The sequence below is a fragment of the Motacilla alba genome, chromosome 5 (assembly GCF_015832195.1).
Source record: "Motacilla alba alba isolate MOTALB_02 chromosome 5, Motacilla_alba_V1.0_pri, whole genome shotgun sequence".
Taxonomy (NCBI): domain Eukaryota; kingdom Metazoa; phylum Chordata; class Aves; order Passeriformes; family Motacillidae; genus Motacilla; species Motacilla alba.
In genome coordinates this window covers 55365210-55382659 of record NC_052020.1, presented here as the reverse complement: position 1 = coordinate 55382659, position 17450 = coordinate 55365210, and the positions used below count along the sequence as shown (strand labels likewise).

Below are 17450 nucleotides of genomic sequence, written 5' to 3'. Positions count from 1 at the left end.
GCAAATGGCAATACAGCTGTGAGGAAGCACCAAAGACATGCTCCCTGACATGACATATAGGGACCATTAGCAGCTCTGCTCACAGATCTGTGGTAGCAAAGGTCAAATAAGAAGAATAGGGTCACTCAAGGAAACAGGTTTTTCCATTAATAGGAATCTTGAGATGAGATTTGAGAAGCAGCCAGTGATATTGACTGCTTTAAATCAGTGAGAGAAATTTCAGATTCAAGGAATAGTTGCTTATAACTATCAGAAAAGCAGCGTATGTTTTGTGTGACTGCAGATGGATGTAAAACTTGCTATGATCTCCTTTTTCAAAATGCAAGGATATAGCTTCAAAGAATATGTCCAGCATTGTAATACACAGCATAACTGGACACGTGCATAAAGGAAAAAGCAGGAGTGAGATCTAGTCTGGATATAGTCTAGGTATATTTTAATCTATTTTTTAATTCTTTATGATCCAACCTTCCATTATTCCTGAAAGGCATCCCATGGGGATAGAGCACTTGTCTGGTCTGGTTAATTAGGGCAAGATCCACTTAATGTGTCAGTTGGTTTGGTCAGATAACTTTGTGAAGTTCATGCCTAAAAAATGTAACAAAATCATTAGCTTTATTTTTTTTTCCTTCCCTACCATGTGTAGGTACGTTATTTTAGGTATGTTTGGTATTATTTAAGTTACAGTCTTCTGTGAGGACAGCACTTTTGGGAAGAAGGAAAAGAGAGAGCAAGAGCAATCTCCTTTAAGTAATTAGTGGGGAGTTTACTACTTATTAGTTCTAATTATTATAGAATCCCTAATAATTCATGGCTAGTTAATGGTGTAAAAGCTTGTTAGTGGGTTTTTAGGTAGAAGAGTGTTCAAGGGTGAGCATTCACTTTCCTTAATAGTGTTTGGCCTAGAAGATGCTATGGGGAAATTCACTGGAAAATAGGTAATAATGTAGCTTAGTTCTCAGTACATCTTTCTTGTCAGCTAATTACTTTAAGGAGACTTAATGAAGCTTGAAAAACATGAATAAAATAGGTGAAGAAATTAAAGCAGTATGTTTTCTAATGCCCCCATCTCCAGGCATTTTCAAATGGTAAAGATTCATGAGGCTGAAGTAAAAAGCTGCAAGAATATAAACCCTTATATATGAATCTTTTCAGATTTATGTATTGCTCTTTAACCTTTACCAGTTTTCAAGTTGATATCCAGATGAGAGTAATAGTTACCCCTTCCCTCCCTGCCAAGAAAATGGAAATTGCTATGAAAATGCATGATGTCAGGAACTGGCAGGCTTCTTTTCTTTTCTTTTTTTCCCCTTCCCTCTGTCCCAGATGTTATAATACAAGTTAATCAGATTAAGGTCAGCATTATCTGGGCCCTTTCCTCCAGCACCTCTCTACTTCTTCGCAGTTTTCTGATGCAGCACATCTTACAGCAGCTGCAGAATTGCTTTGTTGCAATCCTTGCACAGCCATGTAAAAGTGCAGGTGCAAAGCCTGGAGCTGGACCTATTATGGCTATATCCAGTGGGGGAATGCTTAAGGGAAGGGTTTGTCCTGCCAGGCAATCCGCAGACATTTTGGTGAAAAGAAGATGCTTGACAGGGAGGTGCTTCGTTGCACCATGGGCCATGTTTGAAAACTGAAGTCACTTTTGGTGTGGGATGGAGCAGGCAGGAGCTCAGGGCTCGGCTGGCAATGAGCATGGGAGGAATAAAGCAGGATCCCTGTCCTGTGTCTCCTCCTCCTGAGTTTCCCTCCCATCCCTGCATCATGGGCTGGCCCCAGAGAGGGGTCCAGCCTGCTGCTCATCCTTCTGTGAGTTGAACAGGCGCAGTCAACATCCAAAATTGCCTTTGGCTGCTTGAGATGAGGAGGCATGTCACCTGCTTGGTAAGAGAAGGGCATTCAGGTAGAGCTTTGGGAGCTGTTGGAGATGGAGCCAAGCTCTGCTGCTGAGCAGGAGTGCGGGATTGCAGCGAGGGGAACGCGCGGCTGCTCGCGGATGGGTGGCTGCAGCAGGAGCTCTGCAGGGTTTGTGCACCCTGGAGCAGGATTATTTCTTGCTTCTGGAATGTCAGTCTCTACCTGTGGGAGGATTCAACCTCAATTTTTTTGTCCCATGCACAAATCCTTCCCTTGTCTTCCCTGGGATAGCAAACAGACCCCTGTGTGTGGCTCATCCCACCAAGCCTGTACAGAACTCTGTTTTCCCTTTTCTTTTCGTGCTTGCTGAGCTAATTCAAACGCAAGAGTGTGTTTTTGCTCTTGGAGTTTGGGACATGTACTTACTCTTTCACTGTTCAGTTAACTGCAGCGTTCCTAATTTTTGGCTCCGCTTGTTAATCTGTGTGTGTTATTGTTTATTATTGTAACCCAAAACGTGATAATATAGGAATGTGGTTGCTACAGCTGGAGAGTGTTTTTGAAGAGAACTGTTTTTGAAGAGAGTTTAGTGATAAGAAATGAATGATACTACTTTCATGCAGTTATGTCTAATCCTTCATGAATGATTTCTCTTCAAGTGAAATTGAAAATATAGAGATGTGTACAAATAGATTTTGTTGTAATTGCAGCTTGTAGTAGGTAGTACTCATCTCTGAGTAAAGGGGTATTTCTTTTTGAGACCCTCTTAATTCATCCAGAGCTAATGTAAATTTATAATTCTTACCCAGCATTTTTTTTGTTTTAACTCTGTATCTCATTTGATGGGGCCACTTGCTTATTGCAGTTACACTTTTTTTTTCTTTACCAGAATGATTTTAAAAAGTCCATCAAATGCTTATTACAATTTTACAACAGTGACTTTTACAAAAAGCTCCCATAGGAGCCGCACAGAAATTTATTCCCAGTTTATGCTGCCTGGGTGAGGAGCTGCTCTGCAGTTCCCGTAACTGCCCAGCTTTGTGGCATGTGACAGGGCTGATGGCACTGGAGAGGCAACTGACACATGACACTGCCTTGAAAAAATTCAGTCCTGGGTATTTTTGTCTGCTTCACATGCCTAACATAAAAAATAGATTGTGTACTTGCATAAAAGTGTTCCCTGCTATGTAAATTGCAGTTTGTTAAATGCGTTGTCTGGTACTTAACTGGTTAAAAACTGGAATTAAAATGCCAAAGGAGTTGATGGCTCCTGAGGCACCTGTGAGATCACTACAGTCAGATCTCTGTTTCACTGTTCACTTTCTTTAAAATGTTAGAAAAGCCACTTGAACGTTTATCTTTAAAAGTATGTTGATATCTGGATGATGTGACTTGGTACATTTTAACAATTTAATCTCCACCTGCCTATGCCCCTGAGTAGTAAACATCACTTTGTGGTGGCAGTGAAGACTGTGGTGATTCAGAGCATCCTGACAATGAGAACAGCAAAAGGGTTTAAGACAGCCAGGAGGGCAAAGCTTGGTGTGAACACACTTCCAGAGTCAGCAGCCCTTGTGGTAAACTGGACGATTGGCTTTCAAAAGGAAAAGGAGGTTGAAAGGAGTAGTGCAGAAAGTCTCCACTTGCTTCACTGATGTGGTAGTAGTGGTTTAGTTAATATTTATGTAATATTTGGATTTGAAAAGACCTGTTCCTCCTGTAGAGGTATCTTCCTCATCTTCATTTGGTTTTGGGTAAACTTCTCAATCTTGACAAAGAATTACGTGTTTGTTTTTAATTGCTTAACACCATGTTGCTGAACATAAATGCTGGAAATAACCCTTTTCCCTGCTTTCCTGTCTGCAGAACATGATACTATTGCTGGGTGGAAGGGAAGGGACTTTACAAAGGGCTTGGGGGTTAATTGCTCACTCTCTCCTTGGATTTGCAAGTACTTAATTGTTATTCTGATGGTTCCAATCATTTTAAGAATGTACTTGCTTGGTGTATTAGTTCATCCCTGCAGTGCTGTTTTGAAGGAGCTCTCCTGGTTATCCCTGCTTCCATCCTTTGGTTCATTCTGCTGCTCTGTCAGGGACCGTGGAAATGGTTATTTTGAATGAAAGTGAAATAAGGAAGGTGCTGTGGCTGTGTGTGGGCATTGGGGCTGGAGTTAGCCCAGCACAAGCTTTGTCTCTGCACACAGGATGGATACACTGTGTTGTTAGCAGCAGCTCTCCTGATCTGTTCCTGATGAGCTCCCTGCACACTGCTGCAGACATAGCCTCAGCTGACCTCAGTGCTGAAAGGAAGATATAGAAATATCATGCACAAGAGGTAATTCCTCCTGGTGAAACAGAGATGAGAAGATGACAGACAGGCTTGTGCTCATTAAAATGATCACTTAATTTTTTTTTTTTTTAAAGAAGCCATACAGTTGTAAATTGTTCACTGACAGTGATACACAAGTTGTTGTGATGGAAGAAATCCTCTTTACTGTTTGCTAGACTGTGTTTGGTGAGTGTTGATGGACAGGCTACATCTGTTCTGCCGTGATTTGCTTCCCCCAGCTCCCTGCTGAAGGAGGAGATGGTGCTTTCCTTGAAGCTGCCATTCCCCCACCTCAGGAAGGGAGGCATGGAAGGCGGAAGGGGACAGTAGAACAATTTTAAGTCTTGTTTTTTCTGCATCACAGTTTAAGGAAGGCTGAGAGTAAAACAGTGGCTGGCAGTGCTGCTGCTCTCCTTTCCCTCCTGGGAGAGTTCAGCACTCACATGGTCCCTGCCATGTCCCTGTGCTCCTAATGATCAGCCTGGTTTGTAGCACTTGTTGGTAGCTCATTACTGAATAAAACAGTCATTGTCCAGCAGTGTGTATTGATTTTTGGCTATCCTATGTGACACATTGCTTGTATGTGTTATTCCTTTCTAAAGAGCTGTTAACACAGGGTGAAATGTGATAGATTTTGGGTATTTTCAGATTACCAGGTTCTTATTCTGTTCTCTCAGATACACTTTTTAGCTTAGTGAGTTTTGACCCGAAGTAAAGAGGATGATCAGGGTTTGGGGGTTTTTTATTCTAGGTCAGTGACATTTTGAAAACTGGGGCAAGAGAAAACCAGGGTCAGTTAGAGTCCTGCAAAAAGGCCTAACAAAGAATCCATTCACCCTCATAAAAATAAAAATCTGTATTAATTAACCACGTGGTAAAGATAAGAATTGGAGAGTTGATTAAATCATTAGGGTCTCTGAGCAGCAGCATTGGAGGGGGAGCTGGGAGGGAAAACACACTCAGCCTGAAAATTGCAATACAGCTGCCTGCCACGGTGCCAGCAGCACATCTGTACTGAGTGTGTGTGATGTGGAAACCCTGACTGCTGCTCTACAAGCTGGGGGAATACTGGCAAGCATGGAGTTCTGTTCTTAATTCAGGAAGAGATTCTATTATAATTATTTGTTTGGGTAGGAAAAAAAGGCACATTGCAGCAGAGGCAGCAGCTGCTTGGAAGGCAGCCCAGTGGTTTGTAGCTAGTGGAGGGTTTAAGGTGCTCTTACATGTGGAATAACCATCTTGTACTTTCATCAGGTGAGACATTTGCCTGAGAGTTGCCCACATGAATCAGCACTTGCAGTATCTGGCCCCTATTGCATAATTAAGCATTTTGATAGGCATGTCAACCAAAACAAGGCCAAGTGTTTCATCCTGACCATCTGTAACCAACCTCAAATGCAAGTTCTTCAAACCATCACCAGCAGTGTGTGTTTGGTAGGAGCTGCAGCTGCAGGAGTCACTGGCGTCAGGCAGAGCAGTCAATATTTGCTCTCTGTCCCTTTTCAGACTCTAGCAATGCCAGCCTTGCCTGCCCGATAAAATTGAGCACAGAGACTCAATAATTGCTGGTTGGGTAATTGGAATGGCTCCCACGTGGTGTTCAGCTGAAGGGTGTGGCTGGCTCCTGTGCTAACATGAAGCCAGTATCTCTGTGCTATTTTTGTCCTCCCTGTGAGCGTTGCAGTGTTGTTTGGTCTGTGTGCCGTGTGTGCTCTTAATTTTCTGTTTTCCGAACAAAACCCAGTTTTGTCATATTGTTTTTGTCCATTAAGATTGTCCTTATCTTACCCTTAGAGGGTAATCTTGGTGATGCTTAGAAAGAATCCTAAAACAATCCAGCCAGCAGGGGAAACTGCCTGCTTCGTGCTCCGACAGGATGGTGGTGGTGGTGGTGCAGATTAGTGGAGGGCTGATGAAAGATGCCTTCACTACAGAATGCAAAGCAGGGCTCCACGCAGGTAATGTGAATGTTTTTGTTGCTGCTCACCCACCCAGTGAGGCAGCCTGTGGGGTGAGCAGCAGGAGCCTGGGTTGTCCTTGAGTGAATTCCTGTGTTTCATGAGCTGATGAAACTTCACAGAAACTCCTTTAGTCTGTTTTGGATCATGAAAAGACCCCACGACTTGGGTTTGTGGTTGCAAATTTCCAGAGTGTAGTAAAGTGTGGGACATTTTCCTGTGAGTGGCATTTTCACTTTCATGGGCAGAACAGTCCACTTTTTTTTTCCCCTAAGGGCATGGTATTTTTGGTATCCTTCATCCTGCCCAGCCTACCAAAACATACATATCTATTGCTGAGAAGTCTTGCACATTCCTTACAATGTCAAGCTTGCCTTCAATTAATCTTTTGAGCAAGAACATGCTTTCAGAGGCAGAAGAGATGGTCTGTTCCCACCCTGTCTCCCAGATTTGTTTCTCCATGCAAGCCTTTTCTGGGAAGCCAGCCCCAATGCTTGCACTCAAGGCTGCTATGGAGAAGGAGATAAAAAGGAGTTTGTGTTCAGGCTGGCTCTCACGAGCCTTTGGGATGGCTGCTGGTGGCAGATGTGAGTCCATCATCTCAGGGGCCAGCACCTCTGTTTGTCACCTGAGACCTGTGTTCAGACTTCCAGTCCCTAGGGATGTGTGGCTTTTGTGGTGTGTCTTGGAAATGGAGTGGTATTTTGGGAGGGAGCATGTGCTGGCAAGTCAGGTAGTACACTGCCCCTGACGGGGCTGGGCAGCTGCTCTGCTCCAACTCTGCTGCTCACCCTCTGCTTCACCTTCTGGGGGAACTGGGCTTTCCTCCATCTCTGCTGCCCACAGGCAGGTGAGAGAAGCTGTTCAAATACTCTGGTTTTTGAAACATGGGCTTAACCAGCTCCTTGTCTCTCTGCAGAACTGCTGCTCACTGTGTGGCACTGCATCTCTGTGTCACTGGGTCATGCTTTCAGTCCCATTTCACTGTTTTCTGCTGCAGCACAAGTTCAAGCACTTTCTTCTTGCTGGCATTAACACCCTGTGTGCTCCTTTTTGGTTGTGATACCTTATGAAGGCTGACCTAGAACAGAGGCTAGACAGAGTTAAAGAATGAAGTAGGTATTTATTAAAAGGGCTCAATGGATACACCTTGAGCAGCACAAGAGCCCAGCCAGGGCTACACCCAAGATGAACCCAAAATGGTCACAAAATGGACAACCCAGTCACAGGGTCTCTCACTTTTATGAGTTCTGCTCCATTTGCATATTGGAGTTAATTGTCCAATTATAGCTTTAGCTTAAGAAGTCTCATCCTGCTTGTTTTTCTCTCTTCAGTCCATGTTGTTTGTGCTCTTGGGCCTGAGATTTGGATCATTTGTCCTTGTGTCCCCAGCTAGAGAAGGAATTGTTTTGTCTCCCTGCTCTGTGAAGAGAGCTCACCATCCCCTGATATAGCTCAGAACTACACACCAAAGCAGCACAGAATCTGAAAAATAGAAAAGCTAAAACCTAAGGCATCAGCTGGATTAATAATTTGTACACCCCAGAGAGGGCCCAGCAGTGGAAAGGATGCAGGTAGAGGATGTATTTCCCCATGACAGCCTCCTTACTCTCTCCAACCCTTCAGTTAGCAAAGATTTCTCATGGTGTAGCTTCACCTACAGATGTGCATTTAAAACCTAACACCAGCCTGCATCCAACTTAATGCGTGGCTTTTCCCAAATTCCCGGATCTGTCTTATACTGATGATGGCCCTGAGTCCTTGAAGGAACATTTAGGAGCAGACAGAGCTATTGCAGACGTATTTCTCTGTAGAATTATACTTTCACATCACTATTTGTATTTGCTGATCTTCTGAGAAAACCTTCATTAGTTACTCCCTGCATCTTGTAGGTTATGCTTGATGGTTGTAGAAGTCTTTGCAATACCAACTTAGCAAGCAAGAAAGTATCAGCTATAAAACAAGAGTTGAGAAAAACTGATATTAAATAGTAACTTAATATCTGGAAGAACAGACCTTGGGCTTGAGGTGGGTACCATGTGTCTTTTTGGGAAAGAGGAATAAAACCAGATCATTTTTTCCCATTAACTTTAGTTTCTTTTTTGTTTTTTATTTTCCAGTCCAGCGAGAGTTTACACAGAAGAAAACCTTCACTAGTTGGATAAATTCAATATTGGCAAAGGTAAATGGGTGTTCTTTAGAAGGCAAAGAATTTTTGCCTTTTTCATTCATATATGCTGGTTAGAGATTAAATTTTTTAGGAACAAACAAAATTACTCCAAGTTTTTTTTTGGCATTGAATGGGAAAAGTAGCCCCAAGAAGCATTTGTTTAGTAAGTGCAGCAGCACTCTATTGGGGCATGTCCAAGGACATTTGTATGAGGTGGTTTGTGTAGATGTCACTCTCCTTACTCATGTGGTAAAACTTGTGGTGGATTGAGGCACGTCTCAGGGTTTTATGAGTTTCTGAGTTTACAGTTGGTTTTACTGGGATTAGGTAAGTGTTATTCTATTATGCAATCCAAGAACATGAGTTTAATGAGATGACCTGAGTGACTGGTAAGTATTAAGACAAACCACATAGTAGTGGAAGTGCTCTGTAAGCTCTCAGAAAACAGCTCCTGCAGCATTTGCTGTGGCTCTGACTTGCTCAGGTAGAAACAAAATGTAATTTTGTTTTGGTCTCTCCTTGAGCAGAAGCTGCTGAGCTCTTGATAAGTTTGTGTGGTGTGGGTGAACAGAAGTTTAGTTATGCAGCTCTATACTCAAATTTGTACTTAATATTGAGTAAGATTTCAAAATATGAATTAACCGTCTAGTTTAGCTTTCCCTTTCTCAATTTTTTTAATCTTGTCTCAGACCTCCTTGAAAAATGTGAGTGCTTGAAAGTGAAGCCTTAAATTACCCTTAGAAAACACAGAGGCAGGAGAAGGAGGAGGGAATAAGGCACAAACTCAGTAATGGGTTAGAAGAGGCAGGATGTGGCTGTTAAGATGCAGGATTTTTATTGCAGCTTAATGAAAAAATAAAGGATGCTAGACATTATTTAACAGCAGATATTTAACATCTGTGATGTTTTGTAGTGTGTTGAATTCAAAATGACAAAAGATTGAAATTTATCTTGCAGCATACCCCTCCTTATGTTGTCTCAGACCTGTATACAGACATACAGCAGGGACATTTGCTTCTGGATCTGTTGGAAGTGCTTTCAGGTCAACATCTGGTAAGACAGAGTAATAAAAATATTACCTCAATCCTTTGTCAAGTCCAGCAAAGATTTCTGGATATGCTTAAGTGCCAACCATATGAATCATCCCTCTGGGGTCATAGAGTTAGTTTCAAGTAACTTATTTTTATACCATTGACTCTGAAACACATTGAAGTAAGTTGATCCAAAGTAATTTATGATTTTTTTGCTGGACTTCGCTTTTCAAAATAAAGAATAAAATTAATTTTTTCAGTTGAAGATATAACCTGTTGTTTTTTGTTTTTTTTTTTTTTGCTTTGCAGCCACGGGAAAAAGGATTTAATACCTTCCAGTGTAGAAGTAATATAGAAAATGCTTTGACATTTTTAAAGAGCAGATCAGTGAGTATTAACTTCAAAATTCACAACTAAAGCCAGTTTAGCTGGTGGAACATTTTCTTTGTTAACAATGATCCCTTTTTTCCCCTCCTTAGCTGAAGCTCATAAATATTCATGTAGCTGACATTATTGAAGGGAAACCTTCCATTGTGCTTGGCCTAATCTGGACCATTATATTTCATTTTCATGTAAGTATTTCAGCGATGTGAGAGAGTTTTAGTAGAGGGGAAAAGCACAAAAATGTGTTGACTTACATGATTGCTAAATAAGATGAATTAGTACTGAACAAAAGATTATTTTCTGACATGTGGAAGTGACATCTCAAGGAGGAGATGCACCAGTGCAGGGCTGGCAGTGATGAGCAGTATCTAGCTGCAAATAGTAGGAAGGAAAGATACTGAGATTTTTTTTTTTTTAAGTAACCTGTTAAAAAATGGCCTAAACTTTGTTTGTCTAAGGTCTGTAATGATTGAACTCCAAAAAGAGCAGATAGTGTGTAATGGCTCATCCATCTCTCTCAGAGGCAGCCCCACTCCTCAGTGCTGACTGTGCTTACAATCTCCAATTCTTGTATTATTTTTTTCAGTAGTAGAGCCTCAAATAACACAAAGGCTGTCAAAATCATGCTTCTTATACAATAAGGGTGTGCACATTGCATGGCATGAGGTTATGGGGAGGTGTGAAAGCACAGGGCCTTGATTTAATCATGGTCTAGGGCTGCAGAGGGTGCTGGAGCCAAGCTGGCTTCTAGGGAGAACCCAGCAGTGGAATAATGTCGGTGCACTAGCTGGTGACTGGGACTCAGGAGAGCACTGAGAAACAAAGTTTTCTAGCAGTATTTAGCCCAAATTTTTTGTGGTAGAGGTACTTTGATGCCAAAGAGTCTTGTACTGCTCATGGCCTGTGCAATTACCTTTTTACTTAAACCAGGCTTCTCTAACCAAAGATCTCTGAGGTGTATCAGGTAGGTTTTCCTGCACTCTGAATGAGCAGGCAAACTCTGGCTGTGCCTAGTATTTGTCACTGCTGACAGCAGAAAACAATGCCATGGGCTGTTGTCACTGGTTAGAGTAAAAATTGAGTGAGAAGGTCCCTTGATGTCATTGCTGGTACCCACAGCATAACACACAAGTCTTTGGGTGAATATATCCTGCCAAAAAAATTGCCTAAAGATGGGAATTCAGCATGAAGTGGTTCAGATTGTGCAGATTGAAAAGCCTGGTTTGAGTTTGGGGGCAGGGAAGCTGCTGTTATAGCTGTGGTTGAGTCCTGTCTGGTTCTCTGTAGTGTTCTGCCATTGATGCTTTGGGAATCTCTCACTGAAGCCTCATTGAGTCTCCCATCTTCTCTGACAGATTGAAGAACTGGCCAGGACACTTGCCTGTACCTACAGTCAGCCTTCCCCTGATTGTCCAGGTGCTGTTGACTCCTCTCCAAAGGCAAACAGAGCAGCTAAAAAAAGTGCTAAAATTAAGGAACGGTGGAAGATGTCTGCTACAAAGGCTCTTTTGTTGTGGGCAAAAGAGCAGTGTTCACTGTAAGTTCCATCCAAGACTGATAATTAGCATGCTGCACTTTGTATTATTGCTTTCCTCTAAATGTGCTGATATTTCCCCCTGTTTTTTAAGATTACTTAGTGACGGCTTAGCAGAAAATCCTTTAACTTTCACTTGTGGTTACCAGTACTTTCAGCATCAGTCAGGCCCCAAATGTTTTGACATGAGCCCCTTAAATATAATAAAGTGAAGCTCATCTTACTAATTAAACACAACAGTGTAATCCGAGTTGTTTGGCTTTTCTTTTTTAGGGGCTCCTGTGTGATAAATCTAGTGGAATGTTTCCATGATTTACTTGTTTTAATCCTCATGGTTGGCACTGATTCACCCAGGCTCAAGGATTTTTTAATATTTTTAATGGAAAATGTAGGATTTCTATGATCCCACAACTCATGCTTTTCTGTCAAAACACTGCATGATCCCAAAGGAGGATGCTAATCCTGGTGGTCCTAGTCCCTAATCCTGACAAGATGTTTCCCTGTGCTTGATGTACAGATAGCACTGCTGCTTTCTGGGGGGTTGCTCACAGCCCAACAGTCTAGAGCAGATACAGATATTTACATTTTCTTCAAGGGCTGCTGCTTCACTCCAGGATCTTCCAAATATGCTGTACAGTAATGTCAGCTCTTTCTCCTCAGCTCTTTGGGTTGTTTTTTTTTCTAATAAAACCCTACTAATATTCCATGTTATTAGTGGGAGATAAAGGCCTTCATCAGCACATCAGACACTTTCTGCCAGTAGAATGGCACTGAGGTTTGCCTTCTAGCTGTCTTTTATCAGAAGATTAATTGGCACATCAAAACCAGCTATTTATCCATGTAATCTCCATATTTCTTTTGCCTGTTTTTCAGCAATATTGCTGTCTGGTTTGCAGTCTCATTTCTGAACTGACATTATGTTGAAATAATTTGTTACCAGTGAATCCTGTAGTTTTTGGTAAAGAAACAAATCTTGTAAGACTTGGCCCATTGTTCTGGGACTGAATTTGGTTGCCTGACATCTTTTCCATGCTGTAACATACTCATAACATACAGGCTGTTTTTGGAAAGTTGTCCCAGAATTCATTGTGGCCTGCATGGCTGGGCACCTCACAGCACTGTTCAGGCTGTGAACATTAATAAAAGATGATTTAAGGACACTAAGCTAATTAAGAGAAAAATAAATACTTTTTCCTGCACTAATACATCACCTTTAAGATTTGAATTTTCCAAAATGCCAATTCTTGGTGTCCTTACAGACAAATACATGTTCTGCAGTGCTTTTTTTTTTTTTTGCTTTTCCACCCATAGAATACATAAATGTCTAAATATCACAAAGGTGATATTTAGAGAGGATTTGGATCAGCAAGGCTTTATTTTCAGAATGCAGTAGAAGACAAAAAGAAATAGTCATCTTGTGAAAAGAAGTAATTGTGATTGGTAGTACTGGCTGTGTTGTTGTCTGCCTTGTACAGAAGTTCAGTGGTGAGGTGCTTTTGGATTTGGTTCATACTCCATTTTACTGAATTTATATTATATTTCTAAATTGGTACTTAAATCCTATTTCTTCAGATGTCCTAACATTTTGTTTCCACTAATTTCTGGGATAGGCATGGCTCTGTCAGTGTCACTGATTTCAAGTCCAGCTGGCGAAGTGGACTGGCTTTTTTAGCCATCATCCAAACCTTGAGGCCAGGTCTGGTTGATCTGGAGAAGGCAAAAGCCAGAAGCAATAAAGAAAACCTGAAAGAGGCTTTCAGAATTGCAGAAATGGAGCTGAATATCCCACGGCTTCTGGAGCCTGAAGGTAAATGATCAGCTTTTTAAAAATCTTTGTTACTAGGAGTGAGATTAACGTGATTTATAAGACTGTGCTTAAGTTTGAAATGGAACATTGCTGTTTGCTGTAATACTCAAACCTGAGGTTCTTTATAACATCGGTTGTACTTAGGGACTGTAGGATTTTTGAATTGGCAACAATTGCAGGAGCAATATGCAGAAGAAAGGATATGAAACTTTCCTGTTCATGGGAGAAACTTTTTCATTACTTAATCATGTTCTATTAAAATATTCCCAAGGAAAAAAATGTTCATGACATATTAATTTCTGTCAATGGCATGTTAAGTGAGCTGTTGCAAAATAAACATGTTTATGGTAATGTGTTTTAATAACTGCAGCATAGTGTGTAATTATGTGATCAGGCCTAGAAGGCTGCATAATTATGTAAATGCTGTATTGGCTCTCGTAGATGTTGACACTGTGAATCCAGATGAAAAATCAATCATGACTTACGTGGCTCAGTTTTTGCAATACTCCAAGAATTTGCCTGAGTCTGAAGAAGACATGCAGGTATGTTGTGTGGGTTATCACTGAGGCATTTTCAAATGAATGTGCCCAGTTTATATCTGAGTCAGTAGCACATAATAGATCCTCTGATTTTGCTACTGACAGGACTGAATTGGTTTGAACCTTCTGATGCTCCTGTGTGGTAGAAAAAACTCCATGTTACAGATTTTTGGTTGGTGGTACAGGTGGAATTGCTGTGCATGTTGTTTTGTTTTCTTTTAACTATTGCAGAGGACATTTTCAAGCTTGGTTGTTTTCATGTGTGTTCTGAAGTCTCTGTAAACATTGGAGGAGAGGCAGACAGATTTGCAGATGCACAGAACAACCAGCTTTAAATTTAGTGGCTGAAATACAAAGTGGACAGAAATTGCCTCTGACAGATAACACTGACCAGAAACCCACATTTTGTATTCTCTCTATTCTCTTATGAGAGTTTAATTGGTTATTCACATACTGATCATCTCCTTTCAGTAGAACTGCAGACAGGTCTTTTTTTGATGTCTTCATATATCCAAATGCCAGGTCTAAAACTTTGTCCCTGCAGTGTAATTGTCCCTGACTCAAAACTCATCAGGGTCCCCCAGAAATAGCTTTGAATGGACTTTATCATATGCTCGATGAGTGTTTTTTTAATGGCACAATGTAAATTAAAAACAATGCTTGCAAAATGGAAAAATGAAATTTTCTGCTCTAATTACCAGGAGAAAGTAAGAGAGGCCATGGGCTGGTTGGCTGCACAGGAGAAGAAGTTAGCAAAGCTGCTGGTGGAAACAGAGAATGAAACATACTACCAGAAGTACAAAGTAAGTTGCATTTCATGTTCTGTAAAAAGAATCTGTTTCTGTGAATGTTTTTAATATTTTTCATCTTCATTGACTAAACTGAAATGTTAAATAAGCTTTTAAAGAAAACTTGGAAATCTGATAATGAAATTGTTAAATCCCTCATATGATAGAAGGAAAGATAAGCTAAAATTCTCTCTGTTATGAAAAATAGATGTGCTATTACATTTTTGAGTAGAGTGTTTGGAAAGAGTAAAGTAGTGTCTTAATTAATTGACGTAGTTGAAGACTTGGATAAGATTCAAGCACGTAGGCCCTTCACAGAGTTACTTTTGCTATTTCTGTGCTAATTACAACAGTGGGTTTTACCCAGCTAATGTTATAGAGGAGTAGTTGAATTGCTGGCTCTAGGTTGTGCTGCAGCAGAATTTCCTTTGGCTTGTATTGTAATAAAGTGGCCCATGGGGAACTGTGAGAGGAGGAATTTTCCCTTTCTCTTGCTGGGAGGGGAGAACTGTGTTCTCAACTGCACTGACATTATGTTAAATACAGACTTAGGGAATGGCACCTATAATTTCAGACCCAAATATTGCCTGGAGACAAGAATGCCTCTTGCTGTCTTGCCTTTGCATGCATCACACCCTTTGAAGTCATAGCAGTGTGTTCAAAGGCAGGACTTGGCTCCGTGAGCTTCCATCTGACGTCTTCTGTGAATTGCTCTTCTATTTTATCTCTAGGAAATGATGTCATTTATGGAAACATTTAACCAAGAGAAAGTCCCCTTTCTGCCTGTGTTGTCATCAAAAAGGGGTGAAGCTGAGCTGAGTGAAGGCCAGCAGCAGATGAGAGAAGAGTGGGATAAAGTGATCTCTCAGGTCAGAGGCATTTCTCTCTCACTCTCCCCATTACCAGCATGAGCATGTGGGATGGATGAAGGAGCCTAGGTCTACCCCAGGAACTCACACTGGGAAAAGTGGGGGAATGATGCTTCATTTGGGATGATAAAAGAAGTTTGACCCTGAACTCCAGACAGTCTGAGTGGCATTCAGTGCCCAAGAGGAGGCAGAAGGTGACTTTTTGTGTGTTACCCTTCTGCCTCCTGAGCCTCATGAGTGAAACATCCCTGGAAAATGCATCTGGTTATCTTGGAGCACTCTTCTGATCAAAGTTGTTGGCCTATTTATGCTTAAAAGGTTATTTTGGGACACAGTTAGGGCTCAGAGCACAGATGCTGATCTAGTGGGGCCTGGTTGGTCAGTGCTTTGCAGTGAGGTTGGCTGTGTTGGCTCAAACTGGGATGTGTAGGGCCATGCTGGGAATTGCTGTTTTTGGAAGAGATGTTCACCTGCCAGCCCCATGACAGACAGAAAGCTGTTCATCTCTGTTTCCTCCCCTATTTTTGCAACTGGTTCCCTATAAATTTTCCTGTTGCTGGGCCTTGGGATGGTCACCAGCAAAGGCTAGGAATGCCTAATTCTCTGTGGTGTTGCAGAGGTTACAGGCTGGGAGCAAACCTGGGTTTGAGGTAAACAGGGTTGATTTTAGCTGACTTCACTGGAAACTCTTTTTTTTGAACAGTGACAGGCATGAAGGAGTGGGTTCCTGGGATGTCTTGAGCACCAGCTTATGCAGCTTATATCAGCATCTTGGAGGTGGGGAAGAAAATAATAGTGAGAGATTTAATCCACTTGTTTTCCTTTTAAAGATTAACGAGTGGAAAGCAAAGCTGGACCAGATGTTGCCCTCCCCTCTGGATAGCATTGAGGCTTGGCTCCAGGAGGTGGAATGTCTGCAGGCAGAAGATTTGCCTGATTTACAGGACCCATTCAAAGCAATGTCTGTCTTCAGAGAAATAATTGTAATATTTAAGGTATGCTGATCACAAAGGAAATTCTGCTTCAGTTTGACCCGGCAAAGTGCTTGTTATGGAATTGCTGTTTGACATTTTGGGAAGTGGTGTGCATATGTTTGTCTTCTGAAGATGAAAAGCTCTTCTGAACATACCTTTGAAGAATTATGAGTTTAATTAAATAACTGCATGGGTCTCTAAGGCAGGTTTCAGACTTCACTGGGGTGAGATTAAATTTGAGTACTGCCTGAATGAGTAAATGATGCTATTCTTTTTTATGTGGTTCCTGCAACTTGTTTGTTTCTTAAGTAATAACACAGGATAATTGCATCTTTATCTTTAAATCTGTGCTTAATGCATACCTATTCAGAAAAGCACTTGAGCTTAAGGTTACATTCCAGGGAGTTCAAGAAGTTTGTGTTTTTAAAGTTAAATATTTGCTGAATCACTCTGTAGTTCCATTCAAGGCAAAGATATTTTGATACCTTTGTACCATGCAAGTTATTTATCCTGATCTTCAAATATTTGTACAGATAACAGTTTAAACATCCTTTTGAGTTTGAAAGTTCTGAAAGAGTATATGTGTTGATACCTAGCTGGTGATCATAATGCCATACTTGGGTTTTTTATAAACAAATTTGTTGATTTTGTGACATTGTCCTTAAAGAGAATTTGAAAGAGTGGGCAGTGGAGGTCCTTGCTAGTGGCTTAATAACACCACTCTTTTGTACTGTTTCTAGTCAGTTCCTTATATGAGAGATGGCTTTTTAAGTGGTAGCAGCTTTGTCAGTCTTTAGTAATTTGACCTAAGATTTTTGTTGTGCAACCTAAGTACTTGAAGTATTTTTAAGAATAAGATAGAGACTCATGTCATTTCTTAAGGCATTTATTTTTTCCCATTAAGCATATAGATAAAATAACGTCATTCCTTCAGAAGAAGAAACACATTAATGCTTAATTTCTGCCAAATCCTCTTTTCTTGATGGGAGGACATCCTGCTGAGAATTTTTTCCCCCTTTCAGTATGTTGTGTGTAGGGATCATACTGGCAAGGTGGTACCTTATAATACAAATTTTACTTAAGATCTAGGAAATTATCTACCAATGCACATAACTTGATACAGTGTTAAGATTACAAAATCCAGTGTTAAAAAGCAGTCCACTATTTTTGTGGTTGAGGGCTGTCCCAGGAATTAGCCATTTCCA

General features: G+C 41.0%; 1 protein-coding gene across 9 annotated transcripts in view; it reads left to right on the top strand.

Annotated features, from left to right (window-relative positions):
- SYNE2 (spectrin repeat containing nuclear envelope protein 2) overlaps nt 1-17450 on the top strand; it is a 179786-nt gene that overhangs the window by 23029 nt on the left and 139307 nt on the right. For 8 of the 9 annotated variants that reach the window (XM_038138490.1, XM_038138489.1, XM_038138483.1 and 5 more), the window contains 10 exons: nt 8270-8331; nt 9277-9372; nt 9660-9737; nt 9830-9922; nt 11090-11271; nt 12879-13075; nt 13517-13617; nt 14316-14417; nt 15134-15271; nt 16102-16266. In XM_038138490.1, the coding sequence (XP_037994418.1) occupies nt 8270-8331; nt 9277-9372; nt 9660-9737; nt 9830-9922; nt 11090-11271; nt 12879-13075; nt 13517-13617; nt 14316-14417; nt 15134-15271; nt 16102-16266 (1214 nt within the window). Of the gene's footprint in view, nt 1-379; nt 1888-8269; nt 8332-9276; nt 9373-9659; nt 9738-9829; nt 9923-11089; nt 11272-12878; nt 13076-13516; nt 13618-14315; nt 14418-15133; nt 15272-16101; nt 16267-17450 lie in introns of those variants that run through there. The other variant, XM_038138492.1, reaches the window with a different exon arrangement.